The sequence below is a fragment of the Mus musculus genome, chromosome X (assembly GCF_000001635.26).
Source record: "Mus musculus strain C57BL/6J chromosome X, GRCm38.p6 C57BL/6J".
In the NCBI taxonomy this organism is placed as follows: domain Eukaryota; kingdom Metazoa; phylum Chordata; class Mammalia; order Rodentia; family Muridae; genus Mus; species Mus musculus.
In genome coordinates this window covers 24,551,651-24,578,848 of record NC_000086.7, presented here as the reverse complement: position 1 = coordinate 24,578,848, position 27,198 = coordinate 24,551,651, and the positions used below count along the sequence as shown (strand labels likewise).

Sequence of the window (27,198 nt, the reverse complement as noted above, 5' to 3'; positions counted from 1 at the left end):
TGGACCATGTAGAGACTGCCATATCCAGGGATCCACCCCATAATCAGCTTCCAAATGCTGACACCATTGCATACACTAGCAAGATTTTACTGAAAGGACCCAGATGTAGCTGTCTCTTGTGAGACTATGCCGGGGCCTAGCAAACACAGAAGTGGATGCTCACAGTCAGCTAATGGATGGATCACAGGGCTCCCAATGGAGGAGCTAGAGAAAGTACCCAAGGAGCTAAAGGGATCTTCAACCCTATAGGTGGAACAACATTATGAACTAACCAGTACCCCTGAGCTCTTGACTCTAGCTGCATATGTATCAAAAGATGGCCTAGTCGGCCATCACTGGAAAGAGAGGCCCATTGGACACGCAGACTTTGTGTGCCCCGGTACAGGGGAACGCCAGGGCCAAAGGGGGGGAGTGGGTGGGTAGGGGAGTGGGGGTGGGTGGGTAAGGGGGACTTTTGGTATAGCATTGGAAATGTAAATGAGCTAAATATTTAATAAAAAAAAATGAAAAAAAAAAAAAAAAGAATGAATTTATGAAAATCCTAGGCAAATGGATAGACCTGGAGGGCATCATCATGAGTGAGGTAACCCAATCACAAAAGAACTCACACAATATGTACTCACTGATAAGTGGATATTAGCCCAGAAACTTAGAATACCCAAAATATAAGATACAATTTGCGAAACACATGAAACTCAAGAAGAACGAAGACCAAAGTGTGGACACTTTGCCCCTTCTTAGAATTGGGAACAAAACACCCATGGAAGGAGTTACAGACACAAAGTGTGGAGCTGAGATGAAAGGATGGACCATCTAGAGACTGACATGCCCGGGGATCCATCCCATAATCAGCCTCCAAACACTGACACCATTGCCTACAAAAACAAGATTTTGCTGAAAGGACCCTGATATAGCTGTCTCTTGTGAGACTATCCCGGGGCCTAGCAAACACATAAGTGGATGCTCACAGTCAACTATTGGATGGATCACAGGGCCACCAATGGAGGAGCTAGAGAAAGTACCCAAGGAGCTGGGGGTATCTGCAACCCTATAAGTGGAACAACAATATGAACTAACCAGTAACCCCTGGAGTTCATGTCTCTAGCTACATATGTATCAGAAGATGGCCTATTCGGCCATCAGTGGAAAGAGAGCCCATTGGTCGTGCAAACTTTACATGCCCCAGTACAGGGTAACATCAGGGCCAAGAAGTGGGAGTGTGGGAGGGGAGTGGGGGGGGATTGGGTCGGGGAGCATGTGGGGGACTGTTGGGATAGCATTGGAAATGTAAATGAAATAAATACCTAATAAAATAAAATAAAATAAAAAGAAATGAACCCACACACCTATGGTCACTTGATCTTCGACAAGGGAGCTAAAACCATCCAGTGGAAGAAAGACAGCATTTTCAACAATTGGTGCTGGCACAACTGGTTGTTATCGTGTAGAAGAATGCGAATCGATCCATACTTATCTCCTTGTACTAAGGTCAAATCTAAGTGGATCAAGGAACTTCACATAAAACCAGAGACACTGAAACTTATAGAGGAGAAAGTGGGGAAAAGCCTCGAAGATATGGGCATAGTGGAAAAATTCCTGAACAGAACAGCAATGGCTTGTGCTGTAAGATCAAGTATCAACAAATGGGACCAGATAAAATTGCAAAGATTCTGTAAGGTAAAAGACACTGTCAATAGGACAAAAAGGCCACCAACAGACTGGGAAAGGATTTTTACCAATCCTAAATCTGATAGGGGATTAATATCCAATATATACAAAGATCTCAAGAAGCTGGACTCCAGAAATTCAAATAACCCAAAAAATGGGGTACAGAGCTAAAAAAGAATTCTCAACTGAGGAATACCGAAGGGTTGAGAAGCGCTTGAAAAAATGTTCAGCATCTTTAACCATCAGGGAAATGCAAATAAAAACAACCCTAAGATTTTACCTCACACCAGTCAGAATGGCTAAGATCAAAAATTTGGGTGACAGCAGATGCTGGCAAGGATGTGGAGAAAGAGGAGCACTCCTCCTTTTCTCGTGGGATTGCAAGCTTGTTCAACCACTCTGGAAAACAGTCTGGCAGTTTCTCAAAATATTGGATATAGTACTACCTGAAGATTCAATAATTCCTTTCCTGGGCATATACCCAGAAGATGGTCCGACTGGTAATAAGGATATATGCAGTAGTATGTTCATGGCAGCCTTTTTTATAATGGCCAGAAGCTGGAAAGAATCCAGATGTCCCTCAACAGGGGAATGGATACAGAAAATGTGGTACATTTGCACAATGGATTACTACTCAGCTATTAAAACAATGGATTTATGAAATTCCTAGGCAGATAGATGTATCTGGAAGATATCATCCTGAGTGAGGTAACCCAATCACAAAGAAGTCACTTGAAATGCACTCACTGATAAGTGGATATTAGCCCAGAAACTTACAATACCCAATATACAATTTGCAAAACACAAGAAAATCAAGAAGGAAAATCAATGTATGGACACTTCATACCTCCTTAGAATAGGGAACAAAATACCCATGGAAGGAGTTACAGAGACAAAGTTTGGACCTAAGTCGAAAGGATGGACCATCCAGAGACTACCCCACCCGGGCATCCATTCCATAATTAGCCACCAAATGCAGACACTATTGCACATGCCAGAAAGATGTTGCTGAACAGACTCTGACATAGCTGTTTTGTGTGAGGATATGCCAGTGCCTGGCAAATACAGAAGTGGATGCTCACTGTCATCTATTGGATGGAACACAGGGTCCTAATGCAGGAGCTAGAGAAAGTATTCAAGGAGCAGAAGGGGTCTGCAACCCTATAGGTGGAACAACAATATGAACTAACCAGTATCCCCAGAGCTTGTTTCTCTAGCTTCATATGTAGCAGAAGATGGACTAGTCAGCCATCACTGGGAAGAGAGGCCCGTTGGTCTTGCCAACTTTATATGCTGCAGTATAGGGGAGTGCCAGAGCCAAGAAATATGAGTGCATGGTTAAGGGAACAGGACGGGGAGGGCGGAGGTATAGGGGACTTTCAGGATAGCATTTGAAATGTAAATGAAAAAAATCTAGTAAAAATTCGAAAAAAAAACAAACAAAAGGAATACACCTCACAAGGGAGTTGTACAAGGCATGAAATAGGACAAAAAGAGTTATAGAGAAATATGCAAATTAAAAAATATCAGTGGATTTTTGTGTGTGTGTGTGTGTGTGTGTGTGTGTGTTAGGTCAACATAAATTTAAACACACCAGATGCATGCCTGGTACCTGAAGAGGCCATAGGAGTGCAAATAAGTGCACAAAACAGTGGTTGGAAAAATGACTCATCTGTTAAAATCACCTGTTCTATGCAGATGACCGGACACAAAACACCCACATCGTGGCTCACAATTTATGCACAACTAAAGTTTCAGAGAATCAGTGCACACTTCCAGCCTCTGTAGGCAACAGAGGCATAAGTGAGAGAGAGGGCCAGAAGGGTCTAGCAGGTTCTTATAATCAAGGTCAGTACTAGGAAGGTGGAGACAGGAGGGTACCAGGGGATATAGGGGATCTGGATGCTCCCTTCTGATCTCTTAGGACAGAATAAACTCTTGTGGTGTGCGTATGTACATTCAGAAAGAGTCCACACATATTCAATGTTACGCACATGAATAAATACAAACCAAAATTGCATGCAAGAGCCTCTACTGTTGAAATAAAGTAGTGCCGTTTGCAGTGTTTCATATGTTTCACGTTTGTTCAAGTTTTTCAAGTATGTAAGGGCTTATAACCCTAGAAATTGTCTTAAAGTCAGTAGTAGCTCATTCCTACCTCCTGAAAACTCCCTTTGAAGCAATGGTGCCTGGTACTCCATGTAAGCATGAGCAGGATATATTCAGCCAACCAGCACAGACCTGATTTCTCCAGCTTGCATCACAAAGGGTCTTCAGAATCCTCAGTCCAGGCATCTCTGCTGACAACAGTTTTTTTACCATTGAGGAGCTGAGCACGGAAGGGTGCAGTTGTGAAGGTGTTCAGCTCTGAGATAACCTGTAAGTGATAATCGGCTCTGCTCAGGGTTGTTGGACAGTTAATCGAGGTGTGACAGGGTGGGCCATTTCAGGCCCAGGTGGCCACTAGGTGAGGAAATGCCTCATGATCGCCATTTCCTATGGCTTCTGATTGTTAACTGATATGGTGAGGACCATATTCATGACAGAGGATTGAACAGTTCAGGGCCTTAGAAGATTATGAACCCTTGGAGGACACAATCATGGGGCCTTGGGATAGGATCAGAGAGCTGGCTGCAGGATTGAGCGTCGGGGGAGCATGGGGCTGTGAGTGAGGAGCCTTGGCGCTTGTCCTGTGTGCTGTAAGGAGCCTTAGGGTCCAACTTGGCACTTGTCCTGTGTGCTGTCCGTGATCCATTAGAAACACACTGAGGATTCCTCCCTCTTCATTGTCTTCTCTACGGTGTGTTCCTTTGGTATAGACTGTATGGACATTGCAGAGAGGTGAGTGGCGTAGTAAGAATGAATGAAAAGAAGAAGAGGAGACTTTACAAGAGATTAATAAGTAATCTGGGAAGGAGTCTGAACAGGGATCCTCCTGTCTAATCGCCCATGTATTGGGATTAAAGACTTGGACCACCAAGTTCAGCTTTTTCTCTCAGTTTTAGTTCTGTAGGATGGGATCTTCCTTTGTAGCTCAGACTGGTCTGTCTTGGGCTGGCCTTTAACTTACAATCTTCAGATGTTTGAAATCCTCGGCTTCCCCCAATCCCAAATTTCTCCAATATAAGGATTTTCTGTGTGGGTAGTGGTGGTGAGTGTTTGTTGTAGACTGAGCATTGGGTCTTCTTGACATGAATATATAGTTACCATGTTCATCATCTTTCTGGATAGTACTATGAATTTACTTTAAAAGAGATATACTGAAAATCGGAATTGCTGATGTTTTGTTTAAAAAGAATCGTTGGGAGATAGGACCAAAATTCAGATGCCTCAAAGTTTAAATGCAAACACATTTTGCTCATCATTTTTGGTGAGAAAGGGAGGACTCACGTATTAAAGGCTGGCCTGTTTTTGCCTTTTTTAAACTGAGAAATGGCAGATTGTTAACTTGGGTTCTAAAGAAGGATTTAAAATAAGTAAGTTAAAGAAGATTTTAAAACAAAGTTGGGAGGGAGAGGGACATGATAAATGGGATACATGAAGGAAATTGTAAGGGGAAGCATATATATATATATATATATGTGTGTGTGTATGTGTATATATGCATATACATATACACATACACATACATATACACATACACATACACACACACATACACATATGCATGTGTGACCATATTGAATATGTATGCAAAAATATCTGAAAAAGACAAATTATTAAAAATATGTGTTAAAAAACAAAAGAAATAATCTTTCAATGAGCTAAGATAATTATTTGACTTTTTGACATTTTTAACTATTTACATGATACCTTTGGATTTATATAACTACTTTTTTTTCTTTTTTTCTTTTTCTTTTTATTTTTTAATTAAGAAGACAACTGAGCGCTTAAGAGAAAAATGTCTATTAAGAAACTGCGGGTGATACCAAAGGAAGGTTACTTATTACTTCTTGACTTTGATTCAGATGAAGAAGAGCAGGCTCATTCTGAAGGTATCCAGTCTTCAGTATTGATTGTGTCCTGAAGTTCATTAGTCCTTTCCCAACTCACCTGCAATGGAAGAAGTCTTTTCTAAGTTTTCATATACTTCATTTCTAATTTTACCTATATCTATATATTCCTATACCTGAGTTTTATCAGTGCATATAGCTACTCTTGGCACTGTAGACACAATATGTTGAGAAACAATAACTTGCTATGATTTTACCCCAGAAAAAGACCTGAACGGTGTTCCTATATGTTAGCAAAACATGAATTTATTTCATAAAACCTGCAAATAAATTATTTTATTACTTTTTTCTATTATATATTTTCTTTATTTACATTTCAAATATTATCCCCTTTTCTATTTCCCCTCTGCAAATCCCCTCTCCTGTCACCTCTCCACCTGCCCCCAACACACCCACCCCCAATTCCTGGCCCAGGCATTCCTTAATACTGGGGCATAGGACCTTTACAGTACCAAGGTTCTCTCCTCCCGTTGATGACATACTAGGCCATCCTCTCCTACATATGCAGGTGGAGCCATAAGTCCCACCATCTGTTTTATTTGATTTGTGCTTTAGTCCCAGGGAACTCTGGGGGTACTGGTTAGTTCATATTGTTCATCCTCCTATGGGGCTGCAAACCCCTTATGATCCTTGGGTACTTTCTCTAGCTCCATCATTGGGGACCCTGTGCTCAGTAAAATGGATGTCTGTGAGAATTCACTTCTGTATTTGTCAGGCACTGACAGATCCTCTCAGGAGACAGCTATATCAGTCTCCTGTCCCCAAGCTCTTGTTGGCATCTGCCATAGTGTCTGGGTTTGTTGGTTATTTATTGGATTGATCCCTGAGTGAGGCAGTCTCTGGATTCATTCAGTCTCAGCTGCAAACTCTGTCTCTATAACTCCTTCCATGGGCATTTTGTTTCCCATTCTAAGAAGGAATGACGTATCCACACTTTGGTCTTCCTTCTTCTTGAGTTTCATGGGTTTTGCAGATTGTATCTTGATTATTCTGAGCTTCTGGGATAATATCCACTTATCAGTGAATGCATATCATGTGTGTTCTTTTGTGATTGGGTTATCTCCCTTAGGAAGATTTCATCGAGATCCATCCATTTGTCTAAGAATTTCTTGAATTCATTGTTTTTAATAGCTGTGTAGTATTTCATTATGCAAATATACCACATTTTCTGTATCCATTCCACTGAAGAGGGACATCTGGGTTGTTTTCAGCTTCTTGCTATTATAAATAAGGATGCTATGAACATAGTGAAGCATGTCATTATTACAAGTTGGAATATCTTCTGAGAATATGCCCAGGAGGAGTATTGCTGGATCTTCCAGTAGAACTATGTCCAATTTTCTGAGGAAACACCAGACTGACTTCCAGAGTGGTTTTACCAGCTTGCAATCTCACCAGCAATGGAGGAGTGTTCCTATTTCACCACATTCTCGCCAGCATCTGCTGTCATTTGAGTTTTAGATCTGAGCCATTTTGACTGGTATGAGGTGGAATCTCAGGTTTATTTTGACATGCACTTCCCTGATAATTAAGGATGATGAACATTTTTTAGGTGCTTCTCAGCCATTCGGTTTTCCTTAGTTGAGAATTCTTTGTTTATCTCTGTCCCCATTTTTTAATGGGGTTATTTGATTTTCTGGAGTCCAGATTCTTGAGCTCTTTATATATATTGGATATTAGTCCCCATCTGATTTAGGATTGGTAAAGATTTTTTCCCATCTATTGGTTGCTGTTTTGTCCTATTGACAGTGTCCTTTGACTTATAGAAGCTTTGCAATTTTATAAGATCTCATTTGTCTATTCTTAATCTTAAAGCACAAGCCATTGCTGTTCTGTTCAGTAATTTTTCCCCGGTGCCCATGTCTTCGAAGCTCTTCCCCACTTCCTCCTCTATAAGTTTCAGTGTCTCTGGTTTTATGTGGAGTTCCTTGATCTACCTAGACTTGAACATTGTACAATGAGATGAAAATAGATCAATTTGCATTCTTCTACATGCTAACTGCCAATTGAGCCAGCACCATTTGTTGAAAATGTTGTCTTTTTTTCCACTGGATGGTTTTTGCTCCTTTGTCAATGATCAAGTGACAATAGGTGTGTGGGTTCATTTCTGTGTCTTCAGTTCTATTCCATTTATCTACCTGTCTATCAGTATACCTGTACCATGCAGTTTTTATCACAATTGCTGTATAGTACAGTTTGAGGTCACGCACGGTGATTCCAGGAGAGATTCTTTTATTGTTGAGAATAGTTTTTGTATCCTAGGTTTTGTTCTTATTCCAGATGAATTTGCAAATAGCCCTTTCTAACTCAGTTAAGAATTGTGTTGGAATTTTCATGGGGATTGCATTAAATCTGTAGATTGCTTTCAGCAAGATAGCCATTTTTACTACATTAATCCTGCCAATCCATGAGCATGGGAGATCTTTCCATCTTCTGAGATTTTCTTTGATTTTTTTTTCAGAGACTTGACATTTTTATCATACAGATCCTTCTTTCACTTACTCAGTTAGAGTCACACCAACGTATTTTATATTATTTGTGACTATTGTGAAGGGTGTTGTTTCCCTAAGTTCTTTTCCATCCTGTTTATTCTTTTTGTAGAGAAAGGCCACTGCTATGTTTGAGTTAATTTTGTATTCAGCTACTGCACTGAAGCTGTGTACCAGATTTAGGATTTCTCTGGTGTAATTTTTGGGGTCACTTATATATACTATCATATCTTCTGGAAATAGTGATATTTTGCCTTCTTCCTTTCCAATTTGTATTCATTTGTTCTCTTTTTGTTGTCTAATTGCTCTGACTAGGACTTCAAGTACTATGTTGAATAGGTAGGGAGAAAGTGGGCAGCCTTGTTTAGTCCCTGATTTTAGTGGGATTGCCTCCAGTTTCTCACCATTTAGTTTGATGTTGGCTACTGGTTTGCTGTCTATTGTTTTAATTTTGTTTAGGTATGGGCTTTGAATTCCTGATCTATCCTGGACTTTTACTATGAATGGGTGCTGAATTTTGTCAAATGTTTTCTCAGCATCTAATGAAATGATCATGTGATTTTTGTCTTTGAGTTTGTTTCAATAGTGTATTAAGATGATGGATTTCTGTATATTAAACCATCGCTCATCACAGGGATCAAGTGTACTTGATCATGATGGATGATCATTTTTATGTATTCTTGGATTCAGTTTGCAAGGATATTATTGAATATTTTTGCATCAATTTTCATAAGGGAAATTGGTCTGAAGTTTCCTTTCTTCATTGGGTCTTTGTGTGGTTTAAGTATAATTGTAATTCTGGCTTCATAGAACAAATTGAATAATGTTCCTTCTCTTTAGATTTTGCATAATGGTTTGAAGAGTATTGGTATTAGGTCTTCATGAAGATCTGATAGAATTCTGTACTAAACCCATCAGATCCTTGGCTTTTTTGTTTGGGAGACTATTAATGACTGCTTCTATTTCTTTAGGTGTTATGGGAGTATTTCTAGGGTTTATCTGATCCTGAATTATATTTGGTACCTGATATCTGTCTAGAAAAGTGTCCATTTCATCCAGATTTTCCAGTTTTGTTGAGTATAGGTTTTTGTAGTAGGATCTGATGATTTTTTGGATTTCCTAAGTTTCTGTTGTTATGTCTCCCTTTTCATTTCTGGTTTTGTTAATTAGGATGATGTCCCTGTGCCCTTTAGTGAGTCTGGCTAAGGGTTTGCCTATCATGTTGATTTTCTCAAACAACCAGCTCCTGGTTTGGTTGATTCTTTGTATAGTTCCTTTGTTTCCACTTGGTTGATTTCAGTCCTGAGTTTGATTGTTTCCTGCCTTCTATTCCTCTTGTGAGAATTTGCTTCCTTTTGTTCTAGAGCTTTTAGTTGTGCTGTCAAGCTGCTCCTGCATCCTCTATCCTGTTTCTTTTTAGAGGCATTCAGAGCTGTGAATTTTTCTCTTATTACTGTTTTCATTGTGTACCATATGTCTGGTTATGTTGTAGCTTCATTTTCATTAAACTCTAAAAAGTCTTTAATTTCCTTCTTATTCCTTCCTTGACCAAGTTATCATTGAGTAGGTTGTTGTTCACCTTCCACATATATGTGGATTTTCTATTATTTATAATATTATTGAAGATCAGCATTAGTCTGTGGTGATCTGATAGGATGCATGGGATTATTTCAATATTTTTATATCTGTTGAGGCATGTTTTGTGACTGATTATATGGTCAGTTTTGGAGAAGGCCTCATGAGGTACTGAGAATAAGGGATATCCTTTCGATTTAGGATACAGTGTTCTATAGATATCAACTAAATCCATTTGTTTCATAACTCCTGTTGGTTTCACTGTGTCTGTTTTTATTTTTTGTTTCCAGGATGTGTCCATTGATGAGAGAGGGGTGTGGAAGTCTTCCACTATTATAGTGTGCAGTGCAATGTGTATTTTGAGGTTTACTAAAGTTTCTTTTTTGAATGTGGCTGTCCTTGCATTTGGAGCATAGATGTTCAGAATTGGGAGTTCCTCTTGGTAAATTTAATTTTGATGAATATGAAGTGTTCCTCCTTGTCTTTTTTGATGAATTTGGGTTGAAAGTCAATTTTATTTGATATTAGAATGCCTACTCCAGCCTGTTTCTTGTGACCATCTGCTTGGAAAATTGTTTTCTAGCCTTTTACTCTGAGGTAATATCTGTCTTTGTCTGTGAGGTTTGTTTCTTGTATGAAACAAAATGCTGGGTCATGCTTATACATTAAGTCTATTAGTCTATGTCTTTTTATTGTGTATTTGAGTCCAGTGATATTAAGAGATATTAAGAAAAAGTCGTTGTTGGTTCCTGTTATATTTGTTTTTAGAGATGGAATTTTGTTCATGTGGCCATCTTCTTTTGGGTTTGCTGCAAGATTACTTTCTTGCTTTTTCTAGAATGTAATTTCCCTCCTTGTTTTGGTGTTTTCCCTTCATTATCCTTTGAAGGGCTGGATTTGTTGGAAGATATTGTGTAATTTTGGTTTTGTCATAGAATACCTTGGTTTTGCCATCTATGGTAAAAGAGTGTTACTGTGTATAGTAGCCTTGGCTGGCATTTGTGCTCTCTTAGGGTCTGTATGACAACTGTCCTGGATCATCTGGCTTTCATGGTCTCTGGGGAGAAGTTAGGTGAAATTCTGATAGGTCTGCCTTTATATGTTACTTGAACTGTTTTCCCTTACTGCTTTTAATATTCTCTTTTTTGTGTGCATTTGGTGTTTTGATTATTATGTGATGGCAGGAATGTCTTTTCTGGTCTAAAGTATTTGGGGATCTGTAGGCTTCTTTTATGTTCATGGGCATCTCTTTCTTTAGGTTAGGGAAGTTTTCTTCTATAATTTTGTTGAAGATATTCACTGGCCCTTTAAGTCTGAAATCTTACTTCTCATCTATACCTATTATCCTTAAGTTTTGTTTTCTCCTTGTATCCTCAATATCCTTGATGTAATTATTTCATTTATAAAAGCTGTTTGAAAAACTCACGTGGGCAGTTTTTCCAGAGAAATGCAAATTGAAAATACTTTATTAACTATTACTTATATACATACTTTCAAATGTTTCCATTTTCTATTGTCAATATAGTAAAGAGGCCAGCATTTGGCAAACATGAGAATATGCCGCCTCACGTAGAAGCAGATGAAAATATAAGGTAATATTTTCAATTTTTCCCAGTTCAATAGAGTACTTCAAAAGTAGTGTTTGTGATCCCTTCACTGGAGGAGTAGATTCAGGAAAATCAACAATTCATGGTCAGATGCAGCTATATATTGAGTTCAAGCCCAGCTTGGGGTCCTTAAGTCCTTGTCATCACAAACACATACCAACTAGGACAATATACCCACCTGCATGGGATCTTCCCAGATATACACACAAACAAAAGGAGAAACATAATAAAAATAAGAGGGGGACCATCTGGGAAGAAGAAGGGTCTCAGCAAGTGTGGGAGAGTTATGAATAAACTACTGTGGGGTGTAAATGTATGAATTGTTAAAGGTAAATAATTCAGGTTCACTTTGGTTGTCTGCCATGTATTTTATATGCATATGACATTTGTTCCAAACCAAACATTATATATTTATTCTAAATAATTAAAAGAAGTTCCTGTGTAAAGTTTGGTGTGTGCTAGGCAAATGCTCTACCAGTCCACTATATTTCTGGCTTTAAAATTTTATTGTCCTTTCTTAACAGAGATGAACAATTCAGTATGTTGGATAAATCTGGAGGTAGGAGTTTTTGGAGATATTTGCCTGTTGTTTGAAGAGGACAGAAGAGGGCACCAGATCTCTATAAACCCTATAGCATAGGAGGATAATTTTAGGTTTCACAGTAATTGTAGTTTTCTTTAAAACACGTACAGATGACAACTCACCCAACATTCAGAAACAAAGATTAGCTGAAGGTGTACCTCAGTGGTACAGCACCATGTAAAAGCTATGAGTTTTATCTTCAGTGGTGAAAACAAAACAAAACAAAACAAAACCCAACCAACACATGAAATTAACAAAACACCTACCAAACAAACAAAACACAGCAATAAGCCTCGCAAATGAATTGTTAGTTTTTCCAGTTTGCCCAATTAACTGTAAAGTGAGCAAGAAATGCAATTGGCTATTATAAGGATACAAACAAAACCAGCATTAAGCATTTTAGGAACCTAAATTTAGGCATGATTAGAGAAATACACCCCCCCCCCAAAAAAAAAAAAAAGACAGTTGCTACAGCAACATAACAAATCTTGCAGAGGGGCTAGAATTATGGCTCACTTGGTAAAGTGCTTTCCTTGAAAATATATGGATTTAAGGTGGGGGCCTAGAATCCACTTTAAAAATGCAGGCTGCAGTCCAGTGCTGAGTAGGTAGAGATAGCTGGCTGGCTAGCCAGGCTAGTAACGTTGGTGAGCTGCAGATTCAGAGAGACCCTTTCTCTGAAGATTTAAGTTGGATCAGGCAGTGGTGGCGCATGCCATTAATCCCAGCGTTTGGGAGGCAGAAGCAGGGGGATTTCTATGTTTGAGCCAACCCTGGTCTACAGGTTGAGTTCCAGGACAACCAGGGCTATACAGAGAAACCCTGTCTGGAAAAACAAAGAAACAAAAAATGTAAGTTGGAATATGATTGAGAATACAGCCTTCTTCTGCACACATATACTGAAATGTATACACATCATTTTTGCTGAACCTCTTTTTATGATTTACAGAATCCTTTAAAATTATGTTTTTTTTTCTTTTTCTGGAAATAGACAATATTAGGAAAGTGTCATATTTCTATAATCTCCACTGTATATTAAAAATAAACATCTATCGAGAGAAATGATCCAGCATACCTTAAAACACACACAGGACAGGGATGGAAAGATAGCTTTCAAATTAAGACCACTTGTTGCTCGAAAACCAAGGTTTAGTTCCTAGGACCCATATAATGGCTCACAACCATTTGTAATTCTAGATCCAGGGGAATTGGCATCCTATTCTAGTTTCTATGAGCACCAGATATGCATGTTGAACAAATACAAACATGCAAAAGCACGTTAATTAAATAAATAAAACAAATCCGAAATACACATAACAGCCCCTTCAACTGAAACAAAGTAGGAGTGTCTTCTTTGGGGTTCATTTTATTTTAACTTTCAAGTTAGTATTGCAAACTTGGAAAATGGAAAGCTTCTGGGTAGTAGTGGCAGCTAAAATACTACCTCTTTTTTGCTGCTTGGAAGACAGATGACTGATAGAGCCTCTCTCACTTTTGTAAGCATGTGCAAACAAGGCCAGTCAGCAAGAGGCTTGGCTGAGATTGTTTTACAGCTGCCCAAACCCTGTTACCCAGTATGCTTTGTGGTGGCCACGAAGCTGAGTTCTTGAGGAAGGGAAGTTTCTTGAGGAATCATGGTAGGGGGAAGTCTCTGTGGAGGTAGTCAGTGACCTGTTAAAAGATGGTTAATAATGGTTCAGGTGGGGGTCCGGGTGGGGTGAAGGTGGCGGGGTGGAGGTGTTACTTCCGGAGTAAGGAGAGGAGGTGACCCTCCCTGGACTCCGGATAGCACTGCTGCTGGGTTCACAATCGACTTTACCCACTTAGACCTCTGCGGTGAAAAACGGAGAACTTCACTAAGGGCAGGAGTTTGAACAGCCTAGCATCTAGCAGAAAGCAGGAAGGCCATGGAATTGGAGACCCCGAAAGTCTTCCTTGGGCCTGGGGATGTGAAGTGTGAGTAAACTGGAGGTCAGTTAGTGGCAGAAACAGACTAGAACCTTTTCTGTGCTGCTGCTACCCGACAGAAATTCATTAAAAACAAACTGAAGACGAGTCTTCATTTTCTACCTGGTGTTGAAAGGCCAGATTGCCGAAATTTGTATATATAGGATCCAAACGGCCTCAAAATCCCGAGGCTCCTCTCAGCCTCTGAAGTGCTGGGACTTCAGACATACTTCAGGCCAGGCTGTGTTTATTTATGTGTTGTTTTGGTTTAGGAAAGTAAGCTCTAACTCTGTATCTCAGGAGTGTCTGAAACCTCATGTGCAGCTTGAACTGGCCTTGAAACTGAAGTCCTCAGCCTTACAAATGTACTGGGGCCTGAGGAAACATGCTTGTTTTATTTTTTATTTTTAAAATTTGTGGGGTTTTTTCATAGTTGAAGATTGAACCCAGAGCTTCTTGCTGTAGCAGTGAAATATATGTCCAGCCAGACAGAACTTTATAATTTAGATTTGTATTTCGATGAAAAAGATTGAGGAGCTTGGTTGTGATAATAGCAACTATGATTTTATTTGGAGATTGATATGCAGACACATTTGCTCTAACTCATCAAAAACCTTGCAGGAATGGGACCAACATGCAGAATCTCCTATGTTTAGATATAAACCCACTTGAAGTCACAGTTAAAGCCATCATAGTGTGTGTGTGTGTGTGTGTGTGTGTGTGTGCGTGTGTGTGTGTAAGAGAGAGAGAGAGAGAGAGAGAGAGAGAGAGAGAGAGAGAGAGAGAGAGAGAGATTGAGAGAGAGTTTTAAACTAAAAAATAACAAACTCTTATTATTTTATAGTAAGGAAGATCAAGATACTTTATTCAACTTAAATAATTCTTTTTTAAAATGTGTACATATTATATTGTGTTCCATGTTTAAATACTAATGTCTTTAGTATTAAATCAGAGGGTAATAGAAATATGGTTTTATCTTTAAACCCTTCATGCAATTATGAAGTGCTGTTTTTGTAAAAATCATACCTTTATGTTATTTTAAATTTCAATTTTATTAGTTTAAGTGATTTTTTTTATTCAAATGGCTTGAGAAATTTTCTTTTTTTTATTTTAAATCAGAAAACGTAAGTTTCTCAGTTGAATGGCAGCGTTTTGCACGTTCTGTAGAGACACCAATGGAAAACTGGAATTTGTTAAGTGGTGAACAGCAAGTTAGGAATGCTTCAGAATTGGACCTAATGGAAGGTACCAGATATTTAATGATGGGCATTGATGTTACACTTCCTTTTTTCTCAGTTGTTCTTCTTAGGCTTGTAAAGGAGATCAAAAATCTCATATTCTATCTCTTGTCTTTAATCACAACATATAAATAAATAGCTTAAAACATATTTTTAGATGACAATTAGACATTACTTGATTTTGTTTAACTTCTAGACAAATAATAGATCTGCTTTAAAACCTAATGTTGGCACTATGCCTGAATGATCACAAAGTATTTCATTAAAATTTGCAAAATAACATAATTGTTTTAATATCTTGTTTTATTACGAACCCAGTACAGAATCCAGTAACTCATGATGATGGGAATGCAAATCCTGAAGAAGAAGTTGGAGATACACGGTAATATGTTCAAACTTATTATTTCCTTCTTAGTGTAAGTACTTCCAGAAAAGTTTAATTGATTGTATAGCAAGTAATCTATATTAATAATTGGAATATGATATATACTATAAACAATATTTCTATAAGATTAATCCTTAATTTGAATGGTTTTCTTGGAGGGTGTAATGTTGTGGGTCAAACTCTCATCGTCCTGCTTGTAGGACAAAAGCTGAGCCATCAAACTGTATCCCCAGCATCCTTACATTTTAAAGCTTTAATTACTTCACAGATCTCCAGTACAAAATATACTGGGAAATTTTGAAGGTACATTTTTGGATATATAATTTGTTTAAAACTATATAGTATTAACATAATTTATATATTAGGAAATATTGATTAATATAATATATGACATCTTAATGACCTATTCCTATTTATATGTAGTATTTTGTGAATATTTTTATTTTATTTTAATTTATTTATTATTCGATATTATCTTTATTTTCATTTCAAATAATAGCCCTTTCCTGGTTTCACCCCAGGAACTCCCTATTCCATTTCCCCTCCCTGTGCTTCTATGAGGGTATTACCCCACCCACTCACTCCCACTTCCCCACCCGGGCATTTGCCTACACTGGACCATTGAACCTTCACAGGACCAAGCACCTCTCCTCCCACTGATGTCTGACAAGGCCATCCTCTGCTATATATGCACTGGAGCCATGGGACCCCCCCTCTTCTGTTGATGGCTTAGTCCCAGGGTGCTCTGGGAGGTCTGGTTCGTTCATATTGTTGTTCTTCCTATAAGGTTGCAAACCCCTTCAAATCCTTCAGTCCTTCCTCTAACTCCTCCACTGGGAACCCTATGATCAGTCTGATGGTTGGCTGTGAGCATCAACCTCTGTTCTTGCCAAGCTCTGACAGAGCCTCTCAGGAGGAAGTCATATTAGGCTCCTGTCAGCAAGCACTTGTTGGCATCCACAATCGTGACTGGGTTTGGTGTCTGCATATGGGATGGATACACAGTTTGGGCAGACTCTAGATGGTTATTCCTTCAGTCTCTGCTCTGTACTTTGTCTCCATGTTTCCTCCCAGGAGTATTTTGTTCCCCATTCTAAGAAGGACTGAAACACCCACACTTTTGTCTTCCTTCTTCTTGAGCTTCATGTGGTCTGTGGATTACATTTTGGGTATTCTGAGCTTTTAGACTAATATCCACTTATCAGTGAGTGCATACCATGTTTGTTCTATTGGGATTGGGTTACCTCACACAGGATTATATATTTTAGATCAATCCATTTGCCTGTGAATTTCATGAAGTAATTGTATCTGTACCATTACCATACCATACCATTACCATTGGAATTTTGGGGGTCACTTACATATACTATCATATCATCTGCAAATAGTGATATTTTGAATTCTTCCTTTCCAATTTTTATCCCTTTGACCTCTTTTTGTTGTATAGTTGCTATGGATAGAACTTCTAGTACTATAAAATACTACTATATTATATACTACTGTGAATAGGTAGGAAGAGAGTGGTCTTGTCTTGTCTGATATTAGTTGGATTGCATCAAGTTTCTCTCCATTTATTTTGATGTTGGATACTGGTTTGCTGTATATTGCTTTTACTATGTTTAGGTATGGGCCTTGACTTCTTGATCTTTCCAAGTATTTTATCATGAAGGGTTGATGAATTTTTGCAAATGATTTCTCAGCATCTAATGACATAATACTGTTTTTTTTTTCTCAAGATTGTTTACATAGTGGATTACGCTGATGGATTTCCATATATTGAACCATCCCTGTATCCCTGGGATGAAGAACACTTGATCATGAAGGATGATCATATTAACGTGTTCTTGGATTGGGCTTACCAGAATTTTATTGAGTATTTTTGCATCAATATTCATAAGTGAAACTGGTCTCAAGTTCCCTTTCTTCATTTGGGTCTTTGTATGTTTTGGGTATAAGTGTAATTGTGGCTTCATAGAAAATTGAATAGTGTTCCTTCTCTTTTGATTTTGCATAAAAGTTTGAAGCGTATTGGTATTAGGTCTTCCTTGAAGGTCTGATAGAATTCTGTACTAAACCCATCTGATCCTGGGCTTTTATTTTTTGTGAGGGGGTTGGGAGCCTATTAATGACTGCTTCTATTTCTTTAGGGGTTATAGGAGTGTTTACAGGGTCTATTTGATCCTGATTTAAATTGGTACCTGATATCTGTCTAGACAGTTGTCCATTTCATCCAAATTTTCCAGTTTTGTTAAGTATAGGCTCTTATAGTAGGATCTGATTATTATTTTTTGGGGGGGGTTTCCTTAGTTTCTGTTGTTATGTCTCTCTTTTCATTTCTGGTTTTGTTAATTTGGATACTGACTCTATGCGCTCTCTTTAGTCTGGCTAAGGGTTTATCTATTTTGTTGATTTTTTCAAAGAACCAGCTCTTGGTTTGGTTGATTCTTTGTATAGTTCTTCTTGTTTCCACTTGTTTGATTTCAGCCCTGAGTTTGATTATTTCCTGCCTTCTACTCCTCTTGGGTGAATTTGCTTCCTCTTGTTCTAGAGCTTTTAACTGTGCTGCCAGGCTGCTAGTGTATGTTCTCTACAGTTTCTTTTTTGGAGGCACTCAGAGCTATTAGTTTTTCTCTTAGGAATGCTTTCATTGTGTCCCATAAGTTTGGATATGTTGTAGCTTCATTTTCATTAAACTCTAAAAGTCTTTAATTAATTCCATGTCAGAATTATCGTTGATTAGACTGATGTTCACCTACCACGTGTACATATATGGGTTTTCTATTATTTATATTATTATTGTTATTATTATTGTTGATGTTGTTGTTGTTATTATTATTATTATTATTATTATTATTATTATTATTTGGGGGGTTAAGACAGGGTTTTTCTGTGTATCCCTGGCTGTCCTGGAACTCACTTTGTAGACCAGGCTGGCTTTGAACTCAGAAATCCACCTGCCTCTGTGTCCCGAGTGCTGGGATTAAAGGTATGTGACCCATGCCTGGCTTATTTATATTATTATTGAAGAGAGCCTTAGTCCGTGGTGACTTGATAGGATGCATGGGATTATTTAAATATATTATATCTGTTGAAGCCTGTTTTGTGACCCATTATATGGTCAGTATTGGAGAAGGCATCATGAGGTGTTGAGAAGAATGCACATTCTTTTGTTTTATGATAAAATGTTCTATGATATCTATAGATATAGATATCTGTTAAATCCATTTGTTTCATAACTTCTGTTAGTTTCACAGTGTCTCTGTTTTGTTACTGTTTCCAGGATCTGTCCGTTGCTGAGAGTGGGGTGTTGAAGTTTCCCACTATTATTATGTAGGGTACAATATATACTTTGAGCTTTAGTAAAGTTTCATTTATGAATTTGGTTGCCCTTGCATTTGGAGCATAGATGTTCAGAATTGTGAGTTCATCTTTGTTGATTCACCCTTTGACAAGTATAGTGACTGTCCTTATCTTTAAAAAACAAAAACAAAAACAAAAAAATAATAACAAAAAAAACAATAACAAAAACCTTTTGGTTGTTAAGTTGATTTTATTCCATAGTAGAATGGCTATTCCATCTTGTTTCCTGGAAATATTTGCTTGCAAAGTTTTTTCCAGACTTTTCCTCTGTGGTAGTGTCTGTCTTTGTCACTAAGGAGGGTTTCCTGTATGCAGCAAAATCCTGGGTTCTGTTTATGTATCCAGTCTATTACTCTATGTCTTTTATTGGGGAATTGAATCCATTGCTATGAAGAAATATTAAAGACCAGTGACTGTTGGTTGTTTCCTGTTACTTTTGTTGTTTGAGGTGGAATTATGTTTATATTGCTATCTTCTTTGGGGTTTGTTGAAAGAAGATTTCTTTCTTGATTTTTGTATGTTGTAGTGTTTCCCTCCTTGTGTTGTAGTTTTCCATCTATTTTTTTGAAGGTTTGGATTCGTGGAAAGATATTGTGTGAATTTGGTTTTATCATGGAATACTTTGGTTTCTCCATCTATGGTAATTGAGAGTTTTGCTGGGTATAGTAGCCTGGGCTGGCATTTGTGTTCTCTCAGGGTCTATATAACATCTGTCCAGAATCTTCTGGCTTTTATAGTCTCTGGTGAGAAGTCTGGTGTATTTCTAACAGGTGTGCCTTTTTATGTTATTTGACTTTTTTCCCTTACTGCTTTTAATATTTTATCTTTAGTGCATTTGTTGTTCTGATTATTATGTGTCGGCAGGAATTTCTTTTCTGGTCCAGTTTATTTGGAGTTCTGTAGGCTTCTTGCATGTTCATGTGCATCTTTCTTTAGGTTTGGGAAGTTTTCTTCTATAATTTTGTTTAAGATATTTGCTGGCCTTTTGACTTGGGAATCTTCTCTCTCTTCTATACCTATTTTCCTTAGGTTTTGACTTCTCATTGTGTCCTGGATTTCCTGGATGTTTAGGTTTAGGAGATTTTTGCATTTTGCATTTTTTTCACTGTTGTGTCAAGGTTTTCTATGGTATCTTCTGTACCTGAGATTCTCTATTCTATCTCTTGTATTCTGTTGGAGATGCTTGCATCTATGTCTCCTTGGTTTTCTTTCTCCAGGTTCATCTCTCTTTGTGAGTTTTTATTCTGTATTTCCATTTTTAGATCTAGATGGTATTTGTTCAATTCCTTCACCTGTTTGATTGTGTTTTCTTTAACTCTTTAAGGGATTTTTGTGTTTCCTCTTTAAGGGCTTCTAGCTGTTTTCCTGTATTTCTTTAGTGGAACTATTTTTGTTCTTAAAGACCTCTATCATCATCATGAGATGTGATTTTGAATCTGAATCTTTCTTTTCCAATATGTTGAGGTATTCAAGACTTGCTCTGGTGGCCAAACTGGGTTATGATGACGCTGACTAGTCTTGGTTGCTATTGCTTATATTCTTGCACTTACCTCGTGCCATCTCATTTTCTTTGGAGCTACCTTCCCTTGCTGTCTCTGTCTGGAGCCTGTCCCTCCTGTAATCCTAGTTGTGTCAGAACTCATAGGAGTCCAGCTGTCTCTGAGATCCTGGGATCCTGGGATCCTGATATTTTGGGGGTGTCTGAGCTCCTGGAAGTCATGCTGCCTCTTGGATCTTGAAATCCTGGTGTGACCAATCTCCTGAGATCCTGCTGTGTCAGAGCTCCTGGGGGTTAAACGTTTTCTTGGTGTTGCAAGATTTGGTGGGGTGCCAGAGCCCTAGGTTTTCTCTAGGCACAGTTGCATACTGCAAGGAACCTGTGCCTCTGGCCAGGAGGATGATTTTGTTTCCCTGGTTCTTGTGGGGTTCCCAGATACACAGGGTGTTGGGAAAGATGTTGTGCCCTCAGCTGTGCTCTTCTGTCAGAACTCCAGTGTTCCTGGGTGTGTCTGATCTCCTGGGAGTCGAGCTTCCTCTGTGATCCTGTGATCTTGGGCATTTCAGAATACCTGGGAGTCGTGCTCCCTCTGGGTGTTTTAAGAGTGGGTGCAGAGCCAGTACCCCAGGTCTGATCCAGGTGCAGTTTCAGACCAGAAGGAATCCATGCCACTGGCAAGGCAGGAGTTCCTGTGTCCCTGGATCCTTAGGGACTCAGTTACTCCTGATGTTGGGGCCATTCCTGTGATCCTGGGAGTGTTAGAGCACGTGGGATTTGAGCTTACTCTGGGTATTGTGGGACTAGGTCAGCACCCAAGATCTACTCATGACACGGACTCTTGCAAATATTTTTGATTTAGCATCATGGACTTATTTTTGCCTGTGGTACAGAAGTGAAAATGGTGCTTTTTCAACAGGTGTGACATTAATTAAACTTAATTTTTATTTTTTCGTATGTTTGTGTCTGTGGTGCATATATACACATGTGGAGGGCAGAGGAGGATGTTGGGTTTTGCTCTATTTCTTTCCACCTTATTCCCTTAAGACCTGCTCTTTCACTGAACATGCAGCTAGATAAGCAGCCAGCAAGTCCTAGCAATTCTCACTCTGCCTACCACAGTGCTGCTATTGTAGAAGCAACCATCCATGGTTAGTTTTCTAAATGGGTACTAGAATCAAACTTGCGAACCTCCTCCTTTCACAGTAAACCATATTTATTACTGAGGCATCTTCGTAACTGCATTGAAGGGATTTTTAGAGGAAAAAAAAATGATGTAAACTTTTCTACATTCCATGTATTCAAAGCTAAGTGATATGTATACAAAATTCTGTACATGCAACAGTTTTTTGTTTACCCAGTATTAATTTTATATTAAGTCAGTTTCTTTTCTAAAACTCCTCTGTGCTTTTCTTTATATGGCACAATGGAAAAATGAATTCTTTAATATAACCCTTATTACTTTTTTAAAAAATTTTTATTTTATGGGTATGTTTGTTTTGCTTGCATGTGTGTATGTACGCAGCTTGTATGTCTTGTACCTGAGGAGGCCAGATGAAGGCATTGAATTCCCTGTAACTGGAGTTATACGTTGTGAGCCACCTTCTGGATGCTGGGATTCGAATCTCAGATCTCTGGAAGGGAACCAGTGCTCTTAACTGATGAATCATCTCACCAATCCCCTCACTGATTTTTATAAAATGAATTATGTAACTGAAAGTGAAAGACAAATTTACTAACCAGTGAGGGAATGAAACTCAGATCTCAAAGAATCTATTTTAAATTATATGTAATTGAATGTTGCATAAGCTTTCTTAGAGGACAATAATTTGTCTTTGATATATAGTCTCACTATGTATGTCAGGCTGGGTGGAATTTTCCTATGTAACCTATGTTGTCCTTTACACTGGAAATCTCCTGCTAAGCTTCCTAGACTAGGATCATAGACCCAAAACGTCTTACATGGCTTAAGAAACAATGCTCTTAATACCTATTTTTCAGACATATTTGTGTATTAGTGTTTTGCTTACAGGTATATATGTGCACCACATATGTGCCTGTTGCCCATAGATATAAGATGATTATTTCAGAAACCTTGGACCTGGAGTCACATAAAGAGAAAACACATGGAAACTTATATCAAAGATTCTTTCAAAAAAAAGCAACCAGAAATTAGAATGAGTTTGGCAAACGAACAAATGGGAGAGGTAGAGTTATTAGTTTGGTAGGGTCACATTTGTATCATTTAAAAAATTATATGTGGCTGAAGTTTAAAAAAAATCCATTACTGAGCTTTTAGTAAAAATGTGTGTCTTTGATTTTGTCTAAGCAGTTAACCCTATAACTTCATGCCTTCAAGGAAACTAAATCTAATTCTTAGAAATCTGTGAAAATTTTTATTTTCTACTTTAAGTACCTGTTAATGAGATTTTAAAATTTGATTTACATTCATTGTGGAAACACAGAAGTCTTGCACAAAATCTTAGAAATGTAATTTGTTTTTTACTATGTTTAACAATATGGAAAAAATCAATTACATATGCAGACAATTTGTATATTTTAATTGACTTATGTTTTTCACTAAGTCTTAACTGAATCAATATAGGAAAATAAATTAGACGTTATATTTGATAGAAAATAATGAAAATATACTTTGAAATACAATTAATTTTCTAAAATATGATATATATGTATTAAAACTTCTTTAATTTTTGAAAAGCTAAAACATAAAAGAGGACTTCTCTGATAATCTTTCAGGGAAAAAAAAACTATAATGATTTCCCATTAGATAATATTTTACTGCTGTTTTTCTTTTTATAGTATGAAATGGTCAATTTAATTTGTTTTGAGTGTTCTTTTTCATATTGGTATGAAATGTGACTGCTTTTATTACTGTGCTTTACAGAACGAAGATCAACAACAAATTGTGTGAGCAGAAGTTTGATATGGATATACAGAAATTCAATGAAGAACAAGAAAAATCAGTGGTTAGTATCATAACTAACTTTATAATTAACCTAGTATAACTAAGTATCAAATAGGAATGGAGAAACTAGCCTTATGTTGGGCACATGAAACTAAATTAAGTTTCATTATCTATCTATCCTTGGTTCTGTTCTAGTCCTACTGAATTGTAAAGCAGAGAAGTATGATCACATACTATATCAATGAAAACCACTAGGTATTTTCTGGTAGACCAGATTAAAAATTTTCAAGAGGCAGACATTTGCTGAAAGATTTAGAGAGGATTACTAGTTTCTACAAAAGGAAGCACACTATGTCAGCCTCAGGTACAGTTGAAAGGAGAGAGAAAGCTTACTTACTGGTGTCATCTGGACTCTCTTGTTAATATTCGAAAGCCAACTCAAACTGGCAAATCAGTTCTTACAATCCTAAATGTAGTACAAATTTAGTAACAACAGTGGATGGAAACAACCTTTCTTAACAGCCCTGGCAGAATATTCCTGTGGAAGAATATCACCAAACTATTTTAGATCATCTCTCTATTACTGTACCAATGACTGTAGTCATCACATAGTTTCCAAGTAAGATCTGAGATGATGACCATATTAACTATTTTTTATTTGATTGGTTAATAGTTTGAGAAGTATTCAATTTGAAATGAACAGGAGATCCATTCCTGCCTGGGAAGGCATTGAGGAAGCCGCCATTATGAGTCAATTCTGGAAAGAGATAGGGACTAAAGATAAAAAGTAAATAAATACTCCAATTGAAGGCAATTTTTAAACCTTGAACCCTGGATGAAATTTCAAGGGGGAGTGATCATCCATGTAAATGAGGAGTCTAAAGACAGACTCCCAGTGTACTTCAATATTTGTAATTCTGCATGAGGTGGGGGTGGGGAGGTGAGAGGGAACCAGTAAGGGAAGAGAACAATTGGTACAAAGAAAACTACCATGAGTGAAGGAAAACATTTAAGGAAGAAAAGTTCATTAACTGTGTCATATGCAGCTAATGGGCCAAATATAATAGATTTGCAGGGCAAGAAGATGGTATATTTGGTAATCTTTCTCACTGTAGGCATGGAGACTCGAGTTTATATTCCCTGAGTAAGCATGCATGCAAACACCTCCACCAACAATACCACCAACAACAAAACAAACTAGCAAAACTAAAAACAAAGCACCACAACAATAAAAGTTGGTGTGGTGGTGAGCATTTTAGAACCACCAAACTCAGATTTAGTTCAGAGATAAGAAGATTCCCAGAGCTTCCTAGCCACCAGTTGTAGCCTAATTGGTGAGCTCTAGGTTCATTGAGACCCTGTCTCCCAAACAGTGGGATGCAACCAAAGAAGACACCCAATATTAATCCTTTGTCTCCATATGTATGCACGTGTACATTTTTTAAAGGGAAATTTCACAAAGTGGAGGTTATTGTACTTAATCAGGATGATTTGAGTGGAAATGTGAGGTACAAAACTGATCACAGTGAATAAAGGACAAAATAGGAATGTAGTAGCCCAAGGAGAAAAGGTGTAAAGGGCTTGTCTTAATTTTTTTAAATGCAAATTACCATGGTTGTCTGCCAACATAAAGAATACAAAGAGAAATTTATATTACTACTTCCATGTGTTACTTGAGATTGGAACCTAGAGAAAACAAATCTACCACTGAACTTTGTCCCCAGACATCTTTTTACACTTTATTTTGAGGCAGGGTATCTTTAAGTGATCAAGACTATTCATGATCTTGTGATCATTCTAACTCAAACTTTATAAAAGTTAGTTTTATAGGCATTACACTGACGGCCAGCTAAAGTCATAAATTTAAAATAACAGTTACAAATGCTGAAACTCTTGACAATAGTTGAGAAAAGTGAAGATGTTGGACTTAGTAAAGATTAAGTATAAGGCATCCTTAAGAAAGGAAGAGAAAGTAGATGACATGGCACATATACCTTAGGTGGGGGCTAGATATAGAGATGAGGTAGTGAACCACCTCCTGGGATTACTTCTGCTGGTTAGAAAAAGGAGGCCACCATATGGTAAAAGCATTAACACTAGCTAGAGTTAAGCTTCCAGGGCTAGGATTTTACCAAGTTCATGTTTACATGGTGCATGCCTAGAAACTTAAGTACTTGAGAGGCTAAGGCCAGTCTCTGCAGCATAGGAAATACTTTCTCATAAAAAAAAAAGTTTTATTAACCCACAATTGGTAGTATAATTGTATTTCATGTCACTTAAAAATATAAGTATATTTAGTCATAATAGTTGTTAAAATGTTAAATCACTTGGAAAACTATTCCTTTTACGTTTCATATGGAATTATTTTTGCTCACGTAAACATTTTAGTATTGGAAATACATTAAGTGGTTGGTTGTTAGACTAGCATTCATGCTGCATGGCAGTAACAACAATAATGAACAGAATTGTTATAGTAATGTTTTCCTTTTACATTTGTAGAACAATTATCAAAAAGATCAACAAGCATTAAAACTGTCCGAATGTAGTCAGAGTCAGACACTGGTAGCAATTGAAGACATGCATGAGAAGTCCATGGAGGTATGTTGCACATGGTCCATAAAATGTCTTTAAGAAACTAAATATGTTTTCGGAATCAAAAAGTTTAACTACTTGTTATTTTGAATTATTTCTTACTGAAGTGACTGATATTATCTATAAAATCCTAATGACTTTGTAGGAATTATTCAAGACATGAAATGATAAATTGGGAATTTGACCTCAGATGTACCTCATAGTTTATTAACACTATAATTATCCTGCTTAACTAAACATAGCACATCTATACATCATTTGCACCGAATCTTCCATATTTGTATCCTTGGGAGTTTGTTTAGTAAGAAGTGCTTTTCTGTTTTAGGGTTTGATGAACTTGGAGACCAACAACTACGATATGCTTTTTGATGTAGATGGTGAAGAGACATTATGAAGCATACTCTGAAGTACTCTTCTCCTTCCCCATCTTCAGACTAATGAAGCATACATATTTCTCACTTGCTGGTACATTTGTAACCAAATAAAAAATTCACTAACATTTTTGTCTCCTATGAAACAGAGTTTGAAAGGCTCTTTAATCCTTGTAATTCTGATGATTCTAAGAATGAAGTTAACACCCGTGAAGTGATTACAAAGTTAACTAGGAGGTATACCTTTAGAATCTAAATAGAACTCCTTTATTTTTAAACATCTTTAATCATTTTCTTGTTTAAGTGTAAGAGCCTCTTTATATTAACTTCCAAACAAAATCTAAATGAATAAGTGAGTGGCAAATAGTCCTTTGTACCGAACTTCCACACACTAATGTAGTGAATTATTTAAAATTTATTCCTTAATCTTTTTTTAAAGTCCAGACTTTATCCCCCTCCTTGTCCACCCTCTGATTGTTCCACATCCCATACCTCCTTGCCTCATGCTCCCACACCCCCACTCCCCATCTCTAAGAGGATGTCCCCACCATCCTATCCCCACCTCACCAGACCTCCCTACTCCCTGTGGCCACAAATCTCTTGAGAGTTAAATGCACCTTCTCTAACTGAGTCCAGACCTGGCAGTCCTCTGCTGTATATGTGTTGGGGGCTTCATATCAGCTGGTGTATGCTGCCTGGTTGGTGGCTCAGTGTCTGAGAGATCCTGGGAGTTCCAGGTTATTTGAGACTGTTGGTCCTCCTCCTTCAACTCCTCTTCCTCAGCTTCTTCTAGCTTTTCCCTAATTCAACCACAGGGGTTCCCAGCTTCTGTCCATTGGTTGCATGTAAATTTCTGCATCTGACTTTTTCACCTGCTGGTTCGGTCTTTAAGAGGGCAGTCATGATAGGCCCATTTTTGTGATCACACCATAGCATCAGTAATAGTGTC

At 37.8% G+C, this 27,198-nt stretch overlaps 1 protein-coding gene across 1 annotated transcript; it reads left to right on the top strand.

Moving 5' to 3' along the window:
* Positions 1 to 5,543: 5,543 nt before the first annotated feature.
* On the top strand, positions 5,544 to 26,599 carry Gm4297 (predicted gene 4297). Its single transcript, NM_001100446.2, has 8 exons — positions 5,544 to 5,663; positions 11,271 to 11,337; positions 11,877 to 11,911; positions 15,002 to 15,127; positions 15,439 to 15,502; positions 23,266 to 23,347; positions 25,786 to 25,884; positions 26,204 to 26,599. Exons 1-8 carry the CDS (start codon positions 5,570 to 5,572, stop codon positions 26,270 to 26,272), a joined length of 636 nt encoding a protein of 211 aa, NP_001093916.1. The 5' UTR covers positions 5,544 to 5,569; the 3' UTR covers positions 26,273 to 26,599.
* Positions 26,600 to 27,198: the final 599 nt, after the last annotated feature.